This window comes from Rhea americana, unplaced genomic scaffold, assembly GCF_003343005.1.
Source record: "Rhea americana isolate MKP2758 unplaced genomic scaffold, rheAme1 scaffold_155, whole genome shotgun sequence".
Classification (NCBI taxonomy): Eukaryota; Metazoa; Chordata; class Aves; order Rheiformes; family Rheidae; genus Rhea; species Rhea americana.
This window is the reverse complement of record NW_028185650.1, coordinates 1,272,267-1,294,132: the sequence shown is the minus strand read 5'-3', so window position 1 is coordinate 1,294,132 and position 21,866 is coordinate 1,272,267. Positions and strand designations below refer to the sequence as shown.

The 21,866-nt window shown below is 41.6% G+C and overlaps 1 protein-coding gene across 1 annotated transcript in view; it reads left to right on the top strand.

Moving 5' to 3' along the window:
* MIDEAS (mitotic deacetylase associated SANT domain protein) overlaps positions 1 to 20,985 on the top strand; it is a 40,987-nt gene extending 20,002 nt beyond the window's left edge. The window contains exons 4-13 of the mRNA XM_085299852.1: positions 735 to 1,080; positions 1,586 to 1,652; positions 6,900 to 7,042; positions 7,891 to 7,994; positions 9,430 to 9,505; positions 10,728 to 10,816; positions 12,011 to 12,160; positions 12,344 to 12,517; positions 12,922 to 13,121; positions 14,562 to 20,985. Of these exons, the coding sequence (XP_085155978.1) occupies positions 735 to 1,080; positions 1,586 to 1,652; positions 6,900 to 7,042; positions 7,891 to 7,994; positions 9,430 to 9,505; positions 10,728 to 10,816; positions 12,011 to 12,160; positions 12,344 to 12,517; positions 12,922 to 13,121; positions 14,562 to 14,778 (1,566 nt within the window). The 3' untranslated portion in view covers positions 14,779 to 20,985. The remainder of the gene's footprint in view (positions 1 to 734; positions 1,081 to 1,585; positions 1,653 to 6,899; positions 7,043 to 7,890; positions 7,995 to 9,429; positions 9,506 to 10,727; positions 10,817 to 12,010; positions 12,161 to 12,343; positions 12,518 to 12,921; positions 13,122 to 14,561) is intronic.
* The last annotated feature ends 881 nt before the right edge of the window (positions 20,986 to 21,866 follow it).

Below are 21,866 nucleotides of genomic sequence, written 5' to 3'. Positions count from 1 at the left end.
TGTGTTTGAGCAAAGAGTGCTTTCTCCATATGTACATACATGCCATTATATTGTGAGTAGTGCTTATATCTCTGTGTATGAGTAAAATCCAAACTGAAGATTCACTCTCATGGAATTGAAATCTCTTGCTGTGGTTCCAAAGGTCAGTATTTTAGTGTTTCCCTTCAGTGTGTTGTGGGGTGGTGGTGGTTTTGTTTTATTTTGGTCTGGGCTGTTTTTTTTTCTGTTTGTTTGTTTAAGCTTTTATGTCTCCTATATTGGTGAATATAGAAGAATATTCTGATATTGAAGGAAATGACAGTGTCAGGTGTCCAAAGAGGTTTTTCTGCATTTAAATGTTTGACTATCTGAAGAAGTGTCATTGCACTTTCTTCTGTTATTTCTCTTACAACTGTCTGGTGTCACCCTACATCTGTATCAGTGTTCTGCTGTAATTATATGTCCTTTTTGAGAGTTAACGYGAGGTCGTTATCTGCCCCAAAGGTGGGAACAGATGTTTGTGGATCTTTTAAAATATAACTTCAAAAGCACTCAGGTAATGTTTCTGCCTAATAGGTCTTGAATCCATTCCATTCCTCATCTTCTTCCTCCCTCTTCTGTGCTAATTGTTGACACTACCCAACCTATCCAGACTTTGGGCTGCCAGGAAAAAAACATTGTCATCTCCCTGAAAATTTTTCAAATGACCTGAAGTTTTAAAGTGAGATTYGAGCGTGTAACTTTTTTTCTAATAGCATGAAGATGCTGTTCCAAAGGATGAAGCAGAGGGCTTTGCCCGGAAACCAAAGCAGCGCCCAAGACCTGAGCCACTCTTCATACCACCAAAAGCTGGCACATTCATTGCACCACCAGTTTATTCCAACATTACTCCGTATCAGAGCCACTTACGGTCACCTGTCCGTCTGGCAGATCATCCTTCTGATAGGAACTTTGAGCTACCTCCTTACACTCCTCCGCCAATTCTTAGCCCAGTGAGAGAAGGATCTGGGCTGTATTTTAATGCTATCCTCTCTTCAAGTGGTCATTCAGTTGCACCTCCAATGACTCCTAAAAGTGCTCACAGAACTCTGCTTAGATCTAGTAAGTTCCATTTTTGTTGTTTCCCCCCTACCTTTCCCTTCTTGGCTAATTTGTAATGAAAAACTGAAGCAATAGGAGGACAATTATGATTTTAGGAAATGTTGGTATGTGGAACCTGGATATCTTGCTAATAAATTCTGGGCAGCTCGGATAAAGGAAATGCAAAATTGCTTCCATCTGGGGGTGCATTCACATGTACTCTGCAACACCCCCTAGTGACATGCTCAAGAATAGATTTAATACTGGAAAAGTTGGTTTCTCCTCTGTTGTATGTTGTCATTATCCTGAGCTGAGGGAGCATTAAATAATTTTTGCTAAMATGAAAATCGTGACTGGAAGATCAGTTCTCCATAGACAGCTTAAACTCTTTTAGCAGTTGGAAGAACTRGTAGTTAGACTACCAGTTTTGAGAAATAGCTCCAATATGTTCTTCACACAGCTTGTATATCTATTTTGAATTTGAATGTGGGTTTTGGCTGAGCAGTTCTTTTTTTTTGATTTGCAGATAGTTCAGAAGTTACCCCTCCTGTTCTTACAGTAATGGGGGAAGCCACCCCAGTCAGCATTGAACCGTAAGTACTCACTGGAGTCCTAGCCTGGTAGTAAACATGGTTCTTCTTGTGCTCCTAAATCTTCAAACTGCTCCTTGTGTGGTGATATATCTCTTAGAAATATCTGAACTCTTCCTRTTAGTGGCTCAAAGTATAAATTGGCTTTATTAAAAAATGACTGCACACAGTAAACAACATTTATTTTGGGCAAATATATCTTGTAATTCTGGTGATGTATCTGCTTTCTATGACTATGGATCTCTCTCTGGGCTGAAAAAGTATTAGCTAAAGTTAGCTGGAGGTGAATATGTCCTGTTCTGCTCTATATAAATATTCCTTTGTATGCCATATATTTGTTTTAGAATGGGGAAAGAATGCTCCTTTAGAGGAAGGGCGAAGCATAGCATGGACAGATACAGCTGGCTCTCAGATTGATTGTCGAGTTGCAGGTTATCTGTGCGGTACATGTTAGCTTTGACGCAGTTTTGAACACAACTTTGCTGCTCCTGGGCTAGCTCAGTCTGAGAGCAGTACAGCCATTTCTATGTAGTATGAGGCTGAGCTGATGGACCTTGTTAGACTTTTTAGCTGGTTGTGTGCTCAGCACGCGCAGACATACCTGGACCAAGCTGCACTGAGGAATACACAGCTGGAGTTATGAGCTTGGGCTCAGCACCAATTCTGCCAAACATGGCAGGAAAAGCAAGTGGCAAATGTCTATGCACAGCCCTTGCTAACCCTCTAGGAGGGTTATCAGCCGGAGTGAAGTATGCAGAACTACGGTGACTTAGATCAAGTTTAGTGTTATACCAGCTTAATGAGCTCTTGCAAAAAACAAAACATGGAGAAGCATGACATGAAACTGCCCACGTGGTGTAAAGAGACCCATGTGGCTCTACAGTGTTGACTGAGCAGTCAGGCGTCTCTGCTCTAACTCTGAAGCATAGCCTGTAACATTTGAGATTTTTAGCTCTCTACACTATCCCCAGGTAAAGAAGAATAGACTTCTGTTATGTTTTTCTGAAATAGCTTATATTTTAAAAATATAACCRAAGGATTTGCTGTCAGTTTATAGGGCTTCACCCCTTTTTACCTTCTCCCTTCGTGTTCTAAGTTGTTTTCTTCATTTTTGGCAGCAGACTGTCCTAAGCCAATATTAAAACAATTCAGTTGCAATTGTGGATGAACCTAGATCATTCTTGTCACCTTTGAAAATTCCCTCTAGGCCTAGACTCTGGTTCCAAGACAATTCAAACAGATATAAATAATTCCTGGTTTCTTCTCTTACGTCCTATCTTGCACCAGTACCACTGGTACAAGCCCATTCTTGGAAATAAACCAACTTCAAAGTGAATTTGGGCAGCACCAATCTGGAGTCTATTATGCAAACATCCTCTAAAAAGGGAAAGATGACAGGAAACACGTTTTTTAGTTTTGAGGGGATTTTTTTAAGAAAAGATATTTAATTTGCTCCATTAGTTTTTATTCTTGGCTCTGTCAGCAGTTGATTATAGCTTRCCCTATGCTGTGCTCTAAATTGCTTGTTCTTTGCCAGAGCTTCTGCTAATGCTGCTTGCAAAGTCATTTCATTGCAGAGATTTGGAGTAGGAAATTTGATAATGCAGGTAATTCTTCTATTTGCAAAACAGTTTAACAGGCAGCGGATGTCACAGATCCTGGTGTCATAGGGCTCTTGCTCCCTGCAATTCAGTTGCTGCCAAGTCTTTTGGAGTCACCCCTCAGCTAGCCAGCCTCCAGCACAGCTATGGTGCCTGAAGCTTACTCTTGCCTTCTCGGTTCACGGCCTCCTTTCTGGATATTGCAGTACTCTGAGGTGCCGTGGGAGCACTATCAGCGCTTAAAGGCAAGATCTTTCGCTGTACTGAAATCTAGGCTTCATCAGCAAAGGAATCATGGAACAATTTGTCTTGAACAGAGCTCTAGAGGGCATCTGGTCCAACTCAGAGCAGCGCCAAATTAGATCCAATTGCTCAGGTAATTGATCAGTTCTTGCAGTGGAAATATGATTTTATTTGGACATTGCAGGTACCAGGTCTAATTCTTAGGCTCCATGAGCCTAGGAATATTGTATTATAAGTTTAGTTTCAAGATAAAGAGCAACTTCTGAGATATCCCTTCAAGCCCACAGTCTTTTTCTCCATCTCCTCCAGTTACCTCTGTCCCTCCTTTTCTGCCTCTCAGAAGTGATGCCAGAAGAGTCTGTCTCAGAGAACAAAATCTCCCTAATTTACTAACTCAGTAACAGTTTTTCTTTTCTTTCTTTTTTTAACCTGTTTCCAGTTAACAAGGAAATGTTAACGATTGTCAGCCATCCTTTCTAAGGTAGGTCAGTGTACTTACCRCCCTTGCCTTCTCTTTGAGACCACATGCCCTAGCAGTGATAYGCTGGACTAATTGCAGTGAGTAGAAAACTCTAGACTAACGTCGTTCTGCAGTCTATCACAGTGTGCYGAAAGGAGGAATTATCAAGGATTTTGTTTTGTTTTTGTTTTTTTAGTAAGGTCTTCTGCTCAGTCTTGCATGAAATCTCTGACTTCTTATTTTCAGCCTGGATAGTGTCATTGCAGTCCCACAAGATGGGACATGGGCAGGWGAAGGAAAAACTGAAAGCCCATAAAATGCCATAGCATTTTAGCAGGCTTTTTTGTGCTTGTAAAGCATTCAAATCCAGACTTTGAGTTCTTCCTCAGATTCTTAATTCTCAATGCAGGTTCCACTGTTATGTGTATTTGAGATTGTATTTTTGCAAAGTAGCATCCATTTTTCTGAATCTGTTTTCTGTGATATATACTGGAACAGTTAAAACCATAGATAACAAAAATGGGATTTTTTCTTCAACCTAGTTCTTTCCTGCCTGTGACCATGACTTGAGATGTATAGCGTCCCTATCATTTTACCTTCAAGATGAACTGGAGATAATGTTTTTTGGAAACTGGCTGGTACTATGTGTCCCTACCGTATCTGTCACTGGTTGCTCTGGATTTTACCTTATCATCACCCATTGCAAGGAGGCTAGCACCAGTCCATGTGCCTAGCAGATCCTGCTTGTCCAAGGAGTCCCACCCTGTGAATGTCCAGGTGTGGTTGAATGGGTGGACAATGAAGTATATAGAGTAGTTGTTTTCTGCRTCTCTTCTGCTATAAACACATGAATTAGAAGCTGTTCCCCCTCAAATGTGAGGAAGTAGACTTGCATCTGCTGTTGATACAAAAGAAATAATCTGTAAAATCTTCCTTTACATCTGTTAGAGGTCAACCATTTGTTTTGAAGGCAGGCATTTCTGTCTAGTGGTGTCAGTAAGTATTTGCATCATGAGACAATATCAAAGTGATACGTTARGCAGAAAAGGAAAATAAAGGTGTTTCCTTCTTTCTCGTCCAGAACAGAAAACAAAACCTTCTTCCTTCCTTTTGATACCACYGCTTTCTAGGATTTCAAAACATCCTGTTGGATCATTTTCTGATATCTCTCTGGGATTTTTCTATGGGATATCTGTGGGTTTTCAAAGCCTTATAGATATTATACACCTTTTAATATTTTATAGATAATCCCCCACCTTTTTCTAGACTCTTGTTTTCATAGTAGGTATGTATGTGTCATTTCAGAACAGCAGAGCACCGTAAAAAGGTGGAGGCTGGTATTTCTCAAGGATGGTTTTGTTACTCTTGTATCAGACCATGCTTTTTTTTCTGGTGTATGTGTTTTCCCCTCATGTTAAGGAAACAAAGCCAAGACTTGAGAATTATAATAAGCCTTACTTTGGGACAGCAGCTATGTGTATTTCTAAAAAAGTTTCTCTTTCGGAGTTTAATCATCTTGTGGGCAYTGCCTGATTATTCTCTAAGAACAGCTTGTCTCTCCCTCCAGGGCRYTAGGTTTAGCTCAGTTGGTTAGAGCRTGGTGCTGATAATGCCAARGTCGTGGGTTCAGTCCCCATATGGGCCACTTGTTTGAGGGTTGGACTAGATGATCTCCAGAGGTCCCTTCCAACCTTAGCAATTCTGTGATTCTTTATTGTTATTTCAGGAGCTGTCAGTCTAGTGTTAGTTGACTGACATCCAAAAAAGAAACGTTTTTGCAGCAGGCCTAGACATCTTATTTCAGAATAAATTTTCRTTATTTTTACACTGGTCTGAGAAGCACCAGTTCTGAAATATGTTGAGTTTGGGTGGTGTTTTTGTTTTGTTTTTGCTAGCAGTGTGGACTTTTTGAATCTGTTTCCCTTTTCTCCGAGTTGCATATGTAGTTGCTAAGTTACTCAGAATGAAAGTGGTCCTTCAGCTTATCCAAAATATTTTGTGTTGAATWTAAGTAGCCACTGCAATTTCTCTATTTAGTTTGCCATTGACTAAGAGATGTAGAGCAGTGACAAAGGAGATCCATGCTTTCACTGCTTGCTGGTGTAGACCTCTGTTCTGGTAGAGTAGTCTTTCAAAAAAATTTATTTTAATCCATCTGCAAGCACAGAATTCTGTTTGGAATTCTTTTTTATTCTGTAAAGAGTAAAAGCTCTGTGGATGGTCAGGTGAAGAAGAAGCATTTACTTAAAGCAAGTATAGTGCTCTGAAGATAGCTTGTTGTGAAAATGCTGTCCTCTAATTCCATATCTAAATGTGTGGAATTGTTGCCACAAGAATTTGATTTGGTTTTGGTAAGGACAGATTTTCATAAGGATAAGCAAGATGGTCTTCACTGTTTTGTATTCTTCATTCCAGTAGATTGAAATCGTTTCTAGAAGAGATTAGCTTGTGTCAAGATCCTAGAGGACTGAATTTTGAGATTGATCCTGCTTTGAATGAGGAGTTGGACCAGAATGTCTTCAAAAGTTCCCTTCAGCCTAAATTATTGTATGATTCTGTAGTTATGACTTGCAAAACATTGATACTGGAAAAGGTTTTGCTGTCTTATGGATGAGGAACATGTTTGCCACAAGAGAAATTTGTATGACAGCATCTCAAAGTAGTGATTACTGAAAGCTAATAGCTGTTCTTTGAGCAGATTTTAGSAAATCTCAGTTTAAATACAATTTCAACCATTATTGATAAGGCAGTGGAAACTGTTAATAGGCATAAAACCTTTCACCTTTTGTCATATTTAGTAATTTAATCTAGAACATCTGAAATTGTTCCTGCTATATGCAAGAGCCTACTGCATTTCGGTTTCTTCATAATGCGTGCTTTTAGCAGAGATGGAGACTTTGAATATTGTATAGAGGCTTTGATGAGCATTACTTGTTATTTCTGCAGGCGAATCAATGTAGGAACCCGCTTTCAAGCCGAAATCCCGTCACTCCAGGACAGATCTCTGGCTGCAGTTGATGAACATAAAGCAGAGCTAGTGTGGCGGCCGTGGGGCGACCTGGAAACCAACAAAGTCACCCAAGAGAGTGGTAAGAATGTGGAAGGCTGCACTGTACACTGTAGCTGTAGCAGGGATAACCATGTATCTACCATGGGCATAATGTTAAATATCTCTGCTGCCAATCAAGTATTATGTTTGACTGAATGGTTGTGAAAGCAAACTTGGGAGCAAAACTTGTTTAGTGGGTTGTAGCAGGAGTTGTTTGGGATTTTGTTTAGATTAAATTGGATCATTTGTAAGTCAGGYAAAGAAGAGGCCTTGTGTTCAGTGAGCTCCAGGGTCTCTACTAACTTTTGAATGCTACGTGCAGTCAACTTAATTTCAAGGAATGTTCTAGATATAATAATATTTTGGAAAAATCAAGTTATAGATGGAAATCAGGATGAAGACGCAGGAGTTGTGGCAGCTAGTAGGCATGCKGAAGAGCTGTCTGCTGTCGGTGCCCATGGGATATAGCATGTACAAATCCTGAGGGAAGAGCAAGGGGGCAGGCTTGGAAGAAATATTTCTGATAAAAGAGAAAAGAGGGTATAGTGAAATGGAAGTTTTATAAAGATTACAGATTAGTAAAGGGGGATTGCAGGAAATCTCTGATGTGAAGAGAGATATGAAGATATTAGAGGAAGCAGAAGAGGAGATTTGCAAGAAACTCCCATGTGTGAGCAGTGCAGCCCTCGGAGTAATGCTGTGCAGTCTAACGGGTTCTCATGTCCAAATTTGATCCAGATACTCTTGCAAGGAGACTCAACTTCTCTGAGTTTTACCTTCTGCTATGTCTAGTTCTGCTTCAAAAGAGCTAATTAATGGTCTGACTCATGTAGGAACTACATTTTTAATCTTCTTATCTGGCTTTGTTTGGTACATCTGTGGAAACAGTGGAAAACCTGCTAGCTGCTGCATGTTCAAGCATTTTTCCTGGGGCTGGAACCAACCAGGAGCTGGCGCTGCATTTCTTGCATGAAGCAAAGGGAAGCATTCTGGTGAGTCTTTCTGGCATTTCACATGCTGTGGCAACAGATTTTAATGAAGGCCTGTCACTTCAAAAGGGAAGTCTTGCAGACGCCTTCCTGTGTATCCAGCTCCCACTGTTTAGTGTCCCTTGGTGATGTTGCTGTCCCTAAAGTGAGTTCTGCCAGAGGCACAGTGYCGTATTCACCTGCTTTCTGGCATATTTCAAACTTGGGCATGTCTGGCTTTTTAACAAGTAGACTCACTGTCTACCAGGGTGAGTGAGCTGAGACTGCTAAGTAAGTCTTAATGTTGCTTTCCTGGGAAGGCAGGCCTTGTTGGAAGGAAAAACAAGAGCCTGGGGCTGAAGCTGACACTTAGAAGTGCAACGTTTTATTCCTCTTACTTTGGGTAAATCYATGAAACTTCTCTGTGCGCATCTATAAAATGGCTTTACTTGTTAATTTTGTATCAGTATTGTAAGACATGATATACTTTTATAGAAGCCCTTTGACATCCCTGAGAGGTGACATCAAGGTACAGAGCATAGTGTACAGCACAGGTCATCAGTTTTTTATAGKTCTATGATTGATTTAACTTGGCATAAATCATTGCTGTGATCAGAAGGAGCATCCCACCTTCCAGCTTAGCTGGCTGTTTCCCTTCCTCTATAATGTGCCAGCACTGGCATTTGTGAGACTGTCAATCAACTGAAAATTATTATTATTTTTTTTCCTTGGGTTGGTTAGTTTTCTGCTAGATAGGTTCCCAGAACCAGTCTTCTATTGTAAATGCTTTTGCTGGCATTAGAGAGGAGCAGGACTGCCTCTTGCAGCAGGAGCTCCTGGTTAAGTGGTTTAAACTGCTACTGGAACRATGACTCCTCCATTCTCTCCTTCCTCCTAACTTTGAATGTACTTGTAATTTAAATGTAAAGTAAAAAGCAGCCTGAGACRGTCTTTCTTGTCTAGAATCTTTCACTGAAATGACTGTTCTGTTTTATTTTGATATATTATTTACTTAAGTGAGTTAAGATCACAGTGACTTAGATGTTCAAAAAAAAAGCCATAATTTAGGGCAAGTTTCTGGATGTGGGTATGTTACTTARCACCTTCAATAAATATGAGGAAACTGCTGTATTATCTCTGTCTATGGGATTAGGTCTCTCCCAGCACTCTTGTGGTTGGGTGGGAAGGTGTTGGTTCACAGAATGATGAAGAGGTGCTGGGAGGCTGGCCACCTGCCAGCAGTATCCAAGACTTAGTGGAGAGTCAAGAATGTGATTTTAGAGTTGAGTCCCATTCCCTGTCCCAAATGCTAAACTGTGCAGTGGGAAAGAGGAAAGAGTTCCTGTTCAGTTTGATTACCTAATGGGAAAGGATTAGGAATTCCCTAATCTTTGTTTTAAATACCACAAAGTTTATGTATCTTATATTAAGCTAATTATTTTATTTGTGTTTATCTTAGGGAGCTTTGACCAAACTGCTATTGAAGAGGCCAGTACGATCACCTACCCACCCTCTGGCAGATTATCACTACACAGGTTTGCTAACCAAATACCTCTGTGCTGCCTGTCTATGGCAGGGGAATTGTCCCATCTGTTTTCTGCTCTTTTGGGGACCTCTATAATGTTACAATAAGAATAAAAAACCTGCTCTTCTGTCTGGCAATCAGATGATGACTTGCCAGGAATTTTGCGTATGCAAAGCATGACAGTTGTAATACGACGTAAAAAATACTGTAGGTGTCAGAATGTGTGGATGTGTGTATTTGTTTTTGTGCATTTACTGATCTCCTTTGTGAGGAAAAGGGACTCTGGCCCCTTATACTAAGCCTCAGAGAATGCAGAAGGGCAGCTAATAGGTAAAGGAGAGGCTGTCATAAGATCTGGACTGCAGCCTCCCTGTAATGGATTTCCAGGGTGGAGTGAAGAGGGAGTCCTACAGGAAAATGTTTTGAGCTTGCAGAAGAAAGCTAGGACACACAGAGCGCAGCCGACTGTCGATGCTAGTTACTGTTTCTGCAAAATTTAAATGCCCTAAACTGCCTTTGTAGTGCTTGTATCTACTTAGGAAATAGGTTTATGACGCTAAGTTCAGTAATCCGGAGTGACYCTAGGTACCTAAGAGACCTAATATAAGAGGGTAGAGAGAAATCTAATAGCTCCTGCCACAAAGCATAGAAATTACRTTTCTTTGTTATTACGCAGTCCTAGTACAATGCCTTTACTTGGGTAATATCTATAAGGCAGAAGGAGATTCTGGAATGTGTTTGTTATTAGAGGCAGGGGTGCTAGGATACTCGGAGTACTTGGAATGTAATAAGTCTTCAGGTACAGCTTGATGTTACACCTAAACTGGTGCAACTGTGGATTGCTATTGAAAGAGAAGATTCTGYGCTCCTGCCCCACCATCTCCCTTGYATCAAATCCAATGACTGGGCCACCACAAAGTRTCTGTTCAGCTTGCTGTTTTTCTAGAAAACCTCTTACTTCTAATGGGCTGATTTTAGCAAGCTGAACTGAGTTACCTTGTGGTAATGAGAGTACTAGATCTAACACAAAGGAGTGATGACGGGAGGRCTCCAGGGGAGCAGCTGGGGAGGGGTTTAACAGCAGCCTGCAGTTAAGCTGGATTAGGTGTGATGGGAAATTGCACCCTTGTATATGCGTGCTGGTTTTATTTAGAGAGAACTCAAAGAGAAGTGCATAGAAAAGCAAGCATTTGAAATTGCATGGGCTTCAGTTTCGATCTCTTTATCTACAGGATCAGACAAGTGGAAGGTTGCTGAAAAAAAGCTTTTCAACAAAGGCATTGCAATCTACAAGAAAGATTTTTTCTTGGTCCAGAAACTTGTAAGCTACTCTTTTATATTTTTTTTATGATAGCAACTATAACTTCTCATATGTTTTTTCAGCATTTAATACRGGGAGATCAGCCTTGCTTTTTCTGAAACCTCATTGAGGTTGAGTCCCAGACTCCACAGATTTCAGAGAAAATTCAGCACAGCATATAATCTCACTAGAGACAGCTAGGACAGTAATATTTGCTGTTGTTGTTTAATTAACTCTTGCACTTACTGCATTACTTCCATTAGTCCACACAGTGCAGATGCCACTTCTGCAGGGCTTTTATAGAGTGCTAGTAGTGTTCCAGTAGTGTTTAAATAGGCTGCTTATAAAACTAAATAGAAATACATCCTCACTACTGATGAAAAGGAGTAGAAAAGGATATGTGAATGATGCATCCTTTAGTATCCTTGTTTCCAGCTTTCTGTGAAGATGAAAGTAAATAYGATCATTTAATTAATAATCTCACATCTGTTTTCACGAGGTGTGGTGCATCTGGGAGGGAAATTGCTGGAGGAGTTAGGAGCACAAGATCAGAYGTTGCTTACATATTTCCTCTGAATAAATATCTAAAAGACATTTAAGTTGTAAAAGCCCAGAAACKAAGAATGTCCTCCCAAACTTTCAAGGTACCGCTGAAGAAAATATGTAAACGGTCATAGGTCTGTACTGATAATTATCTACCACCATATGTGTATGAAATGCATGTGTCCAAAATGGGAAAGTGCTGCAAACCTTCCTTTCCATTTTTGGATTGGTATTCTGGTCTGGTCTTCTCTGAAGTGCTGTTGGAAAATAAAGCTCTCCCATAAAACTGAAAGGCTGCTCTCAAGTTTGACAGCTCAATTGGAACATTGTAGAAGTTAAGAGGTACATTAGGCTCACAAAGTGCCAGGTTCTGTCACCTTTACATTGGCCAGTTTTTCTTTGGAAAGTAAGTCCTGCAGTACTCAAAGTATTAACAGTGGCAGCAGGGGATGGGCTATGGGATGGCGCCTACAGGAGGCCATCATGTGGAAGAGAAGGCTTTAGCAGCAATTGTAGTGGAATCGAGACTGCTAGGAAAAAAAAAACAAAGTATATTTATTGCATCTTTAGTGCATCATAGTGTATGTATATTGCACTTTAGTAAATAGATTATTTATAAGCCTTTATAAATTCCTGTATTCTATTGGACTTATGTGTTTTTTAAAACACCAGATAAAAACCAAGACAGTGGCTCAGTGCGTGGAATTCTACTACACCTATAAGAAACAAGTGAAAATTGGTCGGAATGGGACCTTAATCTTTGGGGACATTGATGTTACTAATGAGAAGTCTATGAAAGACGAGGCAGAAGTTGACATCAAGGTAATTTCCTAAAGCCCTTAGGGGGAAGTCTGACTATCTTTTGCCCCTTTTGCTGGTAAAATCATCAGCAGAAACAATCTGGCCTCTGTGGAGGAGTCCAACTTGCAAGCTTGTGTCCTGTGTCACATACTGACGTTTACTTGCATATAATAAAATTAACAGTTCCTTTATCTTCTGGTAAAGAGTTCCCATAGGTTTGCACGTGTTCTTCCTCTCAGAAGGGACATTTTCAGTGAAGAACAGGGGCATGTGGTGGAAGAAGAGGAGGAGGAAGAGGAGGCAGAGGAAGGGTTGGATAACAGAAAGAAGAGTACAGTTCCCCTCAAAGATGCACAGACATTACAAACTGATGTAATAGTAAGTGTTGCATTGGGTGTGTTGAGCTTTCTACACCACCTTCACTCTATAACTGGTTTAGAAAATGGATAGTTGTCACATGTAAAAAGTTTTCACCTCTGACTTTTCTTGATGCCTGGGACTGGACTAGGGTAGCTTAGAGTATTATTAGCCACTGAACTGTGTGCTGTTCTGGGAAAGCTGGGATGAGCAAAGGGAGGAAACCCAATATAATTTACTGTGGTTGGTACACAAGATAGGACCATGATGAGAAGTGTCCTGAAAATATCTTGGTGAGTTCATCATTATTAAAACTTTATTTTGGAGTAATCGGAGCACAGGAGCTCAGTCATTGTTTTCCTTCTGGTGGTGGTTTTAAGTTYCAGGATTACCTTACCTTTCTTCCCTCTCATTCCCCTGCAAAGGCCAATGATGTCAATATAAGGAGTCAAGAGGCAACCATCACGGGCAGGATTGCAAGGAAGCCAAGGGAGACAGCAGCGAAGCCTCGAAAGCCTATTAATGCTCCAGTGCAGAGGAGGAGGCGAAAACAGAAGATAAAAACAGATGCTACCAGTAAAGCTCAGAACCAAGAAAACACATTTCCATGTAAAAAATGTGGCAGGTAAGAGGAATTTCACTTCCTGCAATAGACACAGAATAGCAGTAGGGCATCCGCTGTGGAAGCCTATTCTCAAATGAGCTTTCCTTCTGTCTATTTAGACAGGAGAGATTGGCAATATAATGACTTTTACCTTGCGGAGATGTGCACAGTCTTTCACCTCAGAAGTATATTGCTGTTGAAGCACTAAGTGCACTATACTTGGACAATAAGTTTTTGTGGACCATGTTTCCTCAAATGAAATGAGATGCCTCTTGCATTTCAACTGTCTGTAGTATTTGGTGCTAAGTTGCACTTTCAAACARCTGCTCTATTCCCCCTCTGTAATGTTTGCATTTTTGTAAAGAGTAATTTCTGTCTATTTGCTTAATCTCGTATTAGAAATTTTACTCATKAACAATGCTGTAGAAATACAGACCATTATCGCTGTTACAGCAGCAGATATTAAGCTTRTCAGTACACAGTGCATCTGGTTAAACTTGCACCAGTCTTCTGTGCCTATAAAATATATTTTACTTTCCTCACATGGCTCTAGTGGTTTTTGTAGGTTTGTTGCCAACAGATTCATAAATGCCAACAAAGTTTAGTTCTCTACATAAATTACTCTCTAAGCAACAGTGAGTCTTGTAATACAAGGGGTTATCCCTTTATTTAAAAAGGCATCAAGCTAGGGGATGGCAAAAAAAAAAAAAAGGAGATTTCTGTCCAGATAAATCACCAGGCATGATGACATACTCCTGCTGTGGCTGGGACTTAGCTGGCCCTGTGCCTGCGGGGAGCACGTGGCTTTGCAAAGGGCAGTGCTGTGAGAATTCACACAGTTATGATTTAGTCTGGGCCACTGACAGAGGAGAAGCAGGAAAGGATTTTTAATAGTATCTAAACTTGTCTCATGACATTTGATGCCAAACCAAATTAGTTAATGGTGAGAGAATGGAGGTGCAAAGAAAGGAGGAAAAAGCTCGGGTGTTCTCAGCTTTGTGGACAAGAGTCAGGAGTGCATGCTGGCCACTGTTTGCCTGTTTATTGTATTATTGCATTAAGGGGGAAGTGACAAAAAATTGGGGCCTGTTATATTTAAGTAGCATATGCCTATGTCAGATATCAGCACTTTCCCACTGAATTTAGAAAATTTAAGAGCTGAATGAAACATAGAGGAAGTAGCAATATTAACAAAGAAAGCGGGTGGTTTGAGGGYGTTGAGACTCCCCTGCTAGCACTCGGCCCAGTGCACTGACACACACTAAGTCTGAAGCAGCATTTTCTGCATTTAAGCAGCAAATTTTGGGGTTTGAGCTGTTCCATTGCGATGCCAGCGCAGGTTCCTATGCTGAAGCTCCCGGGCTTGAGGCTGCAGCTATGGCAGCTCCTTGAGGGAGCTGGCACAGGAGGCTGTGAGGGACAAGCACTGACGCACGCGTGTGCTGCTTCCTCCTTCCTCAGGGTGTTCTACAAGGTGAAGAGCCGCAGCGCTCACATGAAGAGCCACGCGGAGCAGGAGAAGAAGGCTGCYGCGCTGAAGCAGCAAGAGAGAGAAGCAGCGGCTGTGGCGGCGGCGGCAGCCCACAGCCAGGCCCAGCAGGAGGAGAGCAGCGAGAGCGGGAGCAGCAGCAGCAGCGCAAGCAGTGGTGGGAGCTCCGATGAGGATGGAGAAATATAGCAGCAAGCCAGAAGTGGAGGGAGTAGCAAGGCTGGACCCATCTCCCTCTTGGTTTTGCTTTCTTGCTTGCACTTTTTCTTACCTGAGCTGATTTACGTCGGGTCTCAGTTTCAGTGCTGCCGTTGCCTCATGCCACATGTTCCACTTCACCTTGCCAGTACTGACCAAGCCAGAATGGTGGATGAAAAGATTGTTTCAACTTGGATTTTTTTTTTTAATTATTTTTAACAAATGAGATTTCTATTTTATTTATAATGATATCTGAGGTACATAACAGAACAATGTCACCTGCAGTGGAAGTAAGTTCTCTCTCAGGTCAGCCAGACCGTTTGTTTTGTGCTTGTCAGGAGACATGGTAACAGGACTCTTGGATATAAAGATTTCCAGACCTAAGCAAGAAAAAGATGCTGTGCTCTGAGCTAACTGTATCCAGTTATTGTGACACTGGTGATTTCTAGATATTTCTTTCCTTAGCAAGTTCCCCGTCCTGTTACACACTTTTCTGCCTTTCTTTCTGAGAGTTTACTTGGGCTGCCAACAAGTTTTGCAGAAGGGTGATGTGCACTTCTCGGCTCTGCTTGACAAAAATGAAAAGTGGGATGAGCAAGACGCTTTTTTTTTCTTTTTGGGATGAAGTTTTATTTTTCTGAGGGAAGCCTGAGGTGGTTTTCTTTTACAACATTAAGAACGCAGAAGTGGATATAAAATATCCTGTGGGATTAGAGTAGCCACAGACCATGTGCAGGTTGTGTCTCATCATGGAAAACAAAATAGCTGGCTTTTGATTAACTTCTTAGAAAGTAGTCTGGGCTTCACAAGTGCAATTTGAAATGAAAACTGATGGTTTTGACTTTGCGTAAATGGGAGCAAGTTTGTTTAGTGAAAATGAACCAAGACTTTGTGCRGCTGCTGTGCTGTAGGTGCCTCGGAGATGGGAGGAATGGACTCTTGTGTCTGTCGGGCTTCCTAAATCTCACCGTGAATGGCTCTTACCTCTCAACACGTGTTTCTTTCTCCTAGCAGCCCTCACTTATTTCTTGAGATGGCCGTCATCAAGAGCTTGTGTTGGTGGGGCTCTGGGTTTCTAAATGCTTCCTGGCAGGCGGCGTGCGGCTGCACGTCCAGGAGGAGGTTCTCGGTTGTTTCCGCCCCAGCGACTGGACAGCCCTGCTGYTGGGTTGTCCTGCTGTGACCGCTCTGCTGGCTGAAACGCAGCCTCGTCCTTCAGAGCTGACACAAGCTAACAGCCAAAAAGCCAAAAAAGGCCGGCCACCAAAAGCCTGCTGGCGAAAGAGCTCAGAGGAGGTTAAAGCGGTCCAGGTGACACACGCGTTAGATTTGCACAGGAGTTTTCTGTAGAGCCCGCCCTTCTCTCTCATTTCATAAAGAAGTAAAGAATCACATAATTTCCTTGCGCTTCACAGCCGGTCAGTGGGTTCCCGGGGTGCCGGCGGTGCATCAGCCCCCGCGCGCGCCGCTCCGCCGGGCGATCCCGAACGAGCTGGCTGCCGCCTCCCTGAGCAGGGCTCCAGGGTGAGTTACTGTGCATGAACGACAGCGCTCCCAAATGGCTGATTTCTAAATCCTGATCCTTCAAGCTGCTAGATAAATTCCCGGTAATGAATGGAAGGTGGATCTAGCGCCAGCGTGCCGTCCGCCCCTCTTCTCCCGTCCCGGGAGGGTTGATGCAACCAGGATTTGTTTCACCGTCAGAGGCGGGCAGGCTGTGTATTCCATCGTATTTTCTTTAACGCATACGCTGTTGCCTAGGCTCCTTTTTCCTTAATAGCTGAAACAGTAATTACTCTTACAATAAGTTGGAGTATTAGTGAGGACTGCACTTTTTTAAAAAAAGTTGACATTTTTGCCTGTAAATGTTCTATTTTCTGCCAATGCTGTATTTTTCATTCCTAACAAAATTAGGTTTGTATCARTTTAGAGATCAAAAGACCAAATTCCAATCAAGACCTTTCTGTACGACTGTCTAAAGCTTCATCCCTTCCAGCATCTGGATGACTGTTCTCACGTGCCTGCACAAACTGGGATTTTGTTGACCAGACTCTGGAAGCAGATGGCATGTCACTGACTATTAAAATCCATTAGAAAACTGTAAAGAGCTGAAAGCTGCTAATCTTTAAACAGAAGCTTAACTGCCATCAGTCTTCCTATTAAGTTGGGGTGGGTTTATTTTTTGTTTTGGGGGTTTGACTTTTTTTTGGGAATTGCAAATTGAAGAAAATGCTCGTTTACCATTATCCCAGATCCCTTACAGAGAACAGAAGCTTTAGCACCCACTGCCTGGATAGCCAGGACGTGAAGCAGCAGGGCCTTATGATCCACTTGTAGTGCCAGGGTTAACTCCAGTAAAAACCAATGATGCAATTAAATTTTATGATCACGGGTATGTTTCTGGGAAGTTGCCAAAAGTTGCCAAATCTTGAGAACTGCAGGGTAGTGCAGCAGTTCAAAAAAAAAAGACCGAGTGGGACCTGTGAGCATATTTATTAAATAAATAAATAAATAGGCTTTGATGATAATGTAGATGTTGTTATGGTGTTGCAGTGAATATGTTAGCCTGGAGTACAATGCTTCAGCTGTAGAATGATGTACAGTTATTTAACAGAGATTGTAAAGGCCTAGAAACACATATCAATGAAATGGAGATACAGGTGGGACCCAAACAAGTTGAGAAACATGGCAAACGTGAAGATTTTTTTAGGTTGGAAGAGAGATCTGACTAAGCTTGAGAACTACAGTACGGTTGCTCAAACTGTCTTATTTCGCTGTCATTGTTGAAACAGGACAAAATCAACTGATGTGTAATCCTTTAGGGAAAAAATATGTTGCTCATACTGGGTCAAACCAAAGGTCTGTCTAGCTCCATGYCCTGTTCCTGATGGTGGTCAGGAGCAGATGCTTAGGGAAGAAAGTACACAGACAGGGAAYGCTTGGAGTATCTTGGCAGAAAACAAGATGCTAAGCTGGAAGGCAGTACTTGTGTTCTCCAGTAAGGCAAAGCTGCAGGTAGATTTGTCCTTAAAGGTATCGTCTCCGTATGGGCAGAAATGTCTTTGCCTTTTACTCTTTGCTCTGTGCATCATATCACTTGCATTTACTCCAGTAGTTTTTGTTTCCCAAAGCACGCCTGGGTGATGGTGAGCAAACAACATTTAGTCTCGGCCCTCGGGAGTTTGCAAGGTTGCTGTAGCTTTAGAGGTGGCAAAGCAAATTATGGCGGACAAGCAACCAGTGAAGAAAAATGGAAGTGCACGGATTTAAGGAGCAAATCACATGATTGCTTTAAGTACCAGTTTAGTCGTCTTTTAGGCTTGATAATGCTTTAGAGTAGGCATTATTGTAAGTCTTCCTAAAGACCAGGTCTTTCACTGATGGTCCCTATTTTAGGAAATCAGTAAAAGGGTCATTTTTCTCTTTATCAAGGATAAGCCATGGAGGTGCTAATAAGAACAAATCGGATTTTTTTTAATTGCACAAAAAGATGTATTTATTTCACACTGATGAATCCATTACTGGTTGTTTCTGTCCCACCCCACTGCAGCAGAAGCAGATCTGATGTGCTGCCACCGAAAGAAAGTCAAACAGGGCTTTTGGGATTAGCACGGCTGACCCAGATCAGGGTAGGAATTCCACATGGCATTAAATGCTCCATCTGGAAATGTTTCTGAGCATGTTTACTTCTTCCTAGCAGCTACTGGAAGACCTTTTTCCAGTGGTGGTATTTGGACATAAGCTTTTTTAAAAAAAATAGTTTTTTGTTTAGTAATTTTTTTTAAAAAAACAACCAAACTTGCTGCACCCTTACTTACAGAAGCAGTTTGGAATTGATCTTGTATCCAAATTAGATCCTGCCCACTATCAACAGTGGCAGAGGTGTGTTGTTGTTTGTCCACAGYGTTTAAAAAGTATTTGAATGGAATTTGTCTGACCTGGAATGAATTCTGGTACAGCTCTTTTGGTGAGGAAAAACACATGAGCGTTTCTTTATCACAACACTGTTAATTTAAGACTGTTGTTTCAATTATGATTTTAAAAAAATAACTACTGTTCTGATGCTTTGTCCATTTTCAAGTCCTTTGCTTATTATTTTCCAACGTTTAAAAGCACATTTTCCAATCTCCGTTTAGTCTGAGGATTTGCTCTGCATTTAGGAAAAGGCRCTATACCCTTCTTTGAGTTTGAACAAGGCTTCTCTTTGATTCAGCTGTCTTTTCTAGGGAAAAACAATAGAAGACTCGTAGACTGCAATTCTATAAATATGTATTAAAATAGATCTATCTTTTATAATGAGAGATCGGGCTCCAGGTGGACATAAACCTAGCAGTCAGGTGGCTGTATTTGAAAACCGTTATGTATTTGAGTCTTGATGCAGGCTTGGCATGTTGCAGAGATGCACTGATAGACGGGCTTCGGGTCAAGTTGTGTTTTGCCCTGACGGTGTATTTTTGCCTGTTGTCTGCCCTTCAGAGCTGAGCTGTCAGTATTCAGCCTCTCGGGCTTGTGATTTGCATGGGAAAGCATCTCAGTTTTGCACGACTCTGTGTATATAATTGCTAGATGCATGCATGCACTTGTGATGCAAATCTGATGTAGCTACAGGTGTTTAGCTGTCTAGCTGCAAGAACAATTCTGATTTTAATTTATTCAACATTATTCCATTTAAAGTCACAGGTGGTTTTGCTTAACAGGTAACGCTAATCTGAGAGAACTTGGTTCTGTGCAGTTTAAAGCCTGCAGAATCTCAGCTGGCTCTGCAGACCTTGGCATTTTAACAGCTAGGGCCAGGTAGGAATATAGCTGTTTGAAGGCAGCAAGACTAGAAATCCTGAAGCTTACAGGTAAATCGTCTATTAATCCCATACTAGTGATGTAATGTGAGGCTCAAATTAGCTAACAAGGCATCTGACTTACAAACTGAATTTTAAGGTTGGTTGTTATGATTGCAGTAAGCTTAGATGAAAGTCACCGTGCAGAAAAAGCCACGATGGGTGAGCTTGTCAGGGCCTCAGCAGCTGCATCTTAATCCTCTTTCGGGCAGTGGGCTAGGAAGTCGCAGTATAAACGTGCCCCGCTCGGGAGCGAATGCGGCCGGGAGGGAGGAGCACGGCGCCGCGGCAGCCTCCTCGCTGCAGGTCTGGGCCCCGCCGGGCCGGGACCTTCGCTGCGAGTCTAGGCATTACCGCTGCCGGAAACCTCATTACAAACCACGTTCTCCCATGCAAACTTTCTCCCCGTTTCCTCTTCTAATGTATGTCTGAAAGTTCAGAAGGCTTTAAAGAGAGAGAGCAGCAGTGTCTAAAAATGATGTTTGATTTTTTTTTGGGGGGTGAGTTTCTATACAAATTCTTCACTTGGGTTCAGCTGCTCTATTCACCCGTATTCTCTCCTATGTCAAAAGTAAGGAAGACACAAACTTTGAACCCGCAGCTGTCTAAATACTTTCTTTCTGAAACTTGGATTCCATTGACAGCCGAGCCTGTAAAATCCTTAACCTCTCAAGATTAGAGGACAACATATATATTTTTATAGAAATGTAATTGTATATTTTAAAAAACTTGTTTCCTGCAGCTTCTCCACATTTATTTTTCCCCTTGTAGTTCAGATTTGATATAAACTTTTTTTGTGTGTTCATTCTTTTTATGTTCTGTTTTTAAATTTGTAGTCAAAGCTATGGTGTACTGTACAGGAGCAGTCGGCCTTTGTAATTACTGTATAAATGCTTTATAATAAAGTATATTACTTTTAACAAGTGAGCAGACACTTCCTTTTGTGTGTTTGCTGCCTAGGGCACCTTTTAAATGACTGTTACATATTAAAAATGTACATATATAAATATAAAAATATTTACCTGTTGCTGTACAGTTGTGATAGACTGGACTGAATTTATTTTTTTGTGTGCTTTTTTTATAAAAATATTAATACACTAAAGGAAATCTTGCTGATGTGATTGTAATGTACTATGTAACTTATTTACTTAATATCCTCTATATCTCTTAAAAACCTTTTATTAAATGAGGTTTAAAAAATAGGTTTTTTTAGCTGAATTTTTTTTGTTGGTGTGGGTGAGTGGCCGGAGTTTACCAGGTGGAGATTGACTGTGATTCAGTCACACAGAGGAGGTGACTGTGAGTCATGCTGTGAGTCCCCTTAGCTCTTTTAAAAGATTTTTTTTTTTTTTTAGTTAGTACTGTAATATTGTCTTAATTTCTTTGTARTTCTTTATGTTTTTAATACAGCATTCCTCTTGTTTCCTCTGGCAGTAGCTGGATTTTTGCTGTGGTTGCTACTAAACGTGGCTAGCCCCCAACTTGGAAACACGGGCTCCTCCCGTTTTGCTAGYGAGCCGTTTGCCGCCTGCCTCCGCTTTCCCCGGTCTATGAGCCTGATGTCTTTGAAAGCCAAAACTGTTACACTAAATGAAGCAGGTTTCTAGAAACGTGAACCAGTGCGAGTGGCCTCGTACCAGATTAGCGAGCAATTAAAATCAAAGGCGGCATATGCCAAAGTTAAAGCGACAATTTTTTGTTGTCTTACGCTGACAGCTAAATTTTCATGCCCGTAGGGCTGGCGGAGCTGACTGATAGGATTTAGCCCAAGATAGTAAAACCCTTAGTTCGGCTCCGTTTAAGCCCCCTTGCTTTAATTCAGCCGGTTATCGGAAGCGCCGTGTGGGGACGTTCCGCGAGGAAGGGGTGTTCTGCCCGGGGGCAAAGCGGGGCCCGCCCGCGGCTTCGCGGCGCTCTGAGGACGGCGGCTGCCTTCCTCCCGGCGCAACCTGGCCCACGGCTACCAAAACAGCGCCGGCGGCCAGACACCACCTGGCTAACCGAAAACCGCACAAGTCTTTCAGGCTTGGTTTGAGATATATAGATATATATTTTTAAAGTATTTCCAAGCCCAAGTTTTTTTTTTTTTCCCAGAGGTTACTTCAGTTACAGAAAGACGAGCCATTTTGGTCGTTAGTAACCTTAAATGCATTTTGAGTTAGCGGTGGTGTGAGGAATTCCCTCTATGGGTTTTTTTAAACGACAGCTTTAGGCTCATTAATTGCCTGCCGCTACTGTTGTCTT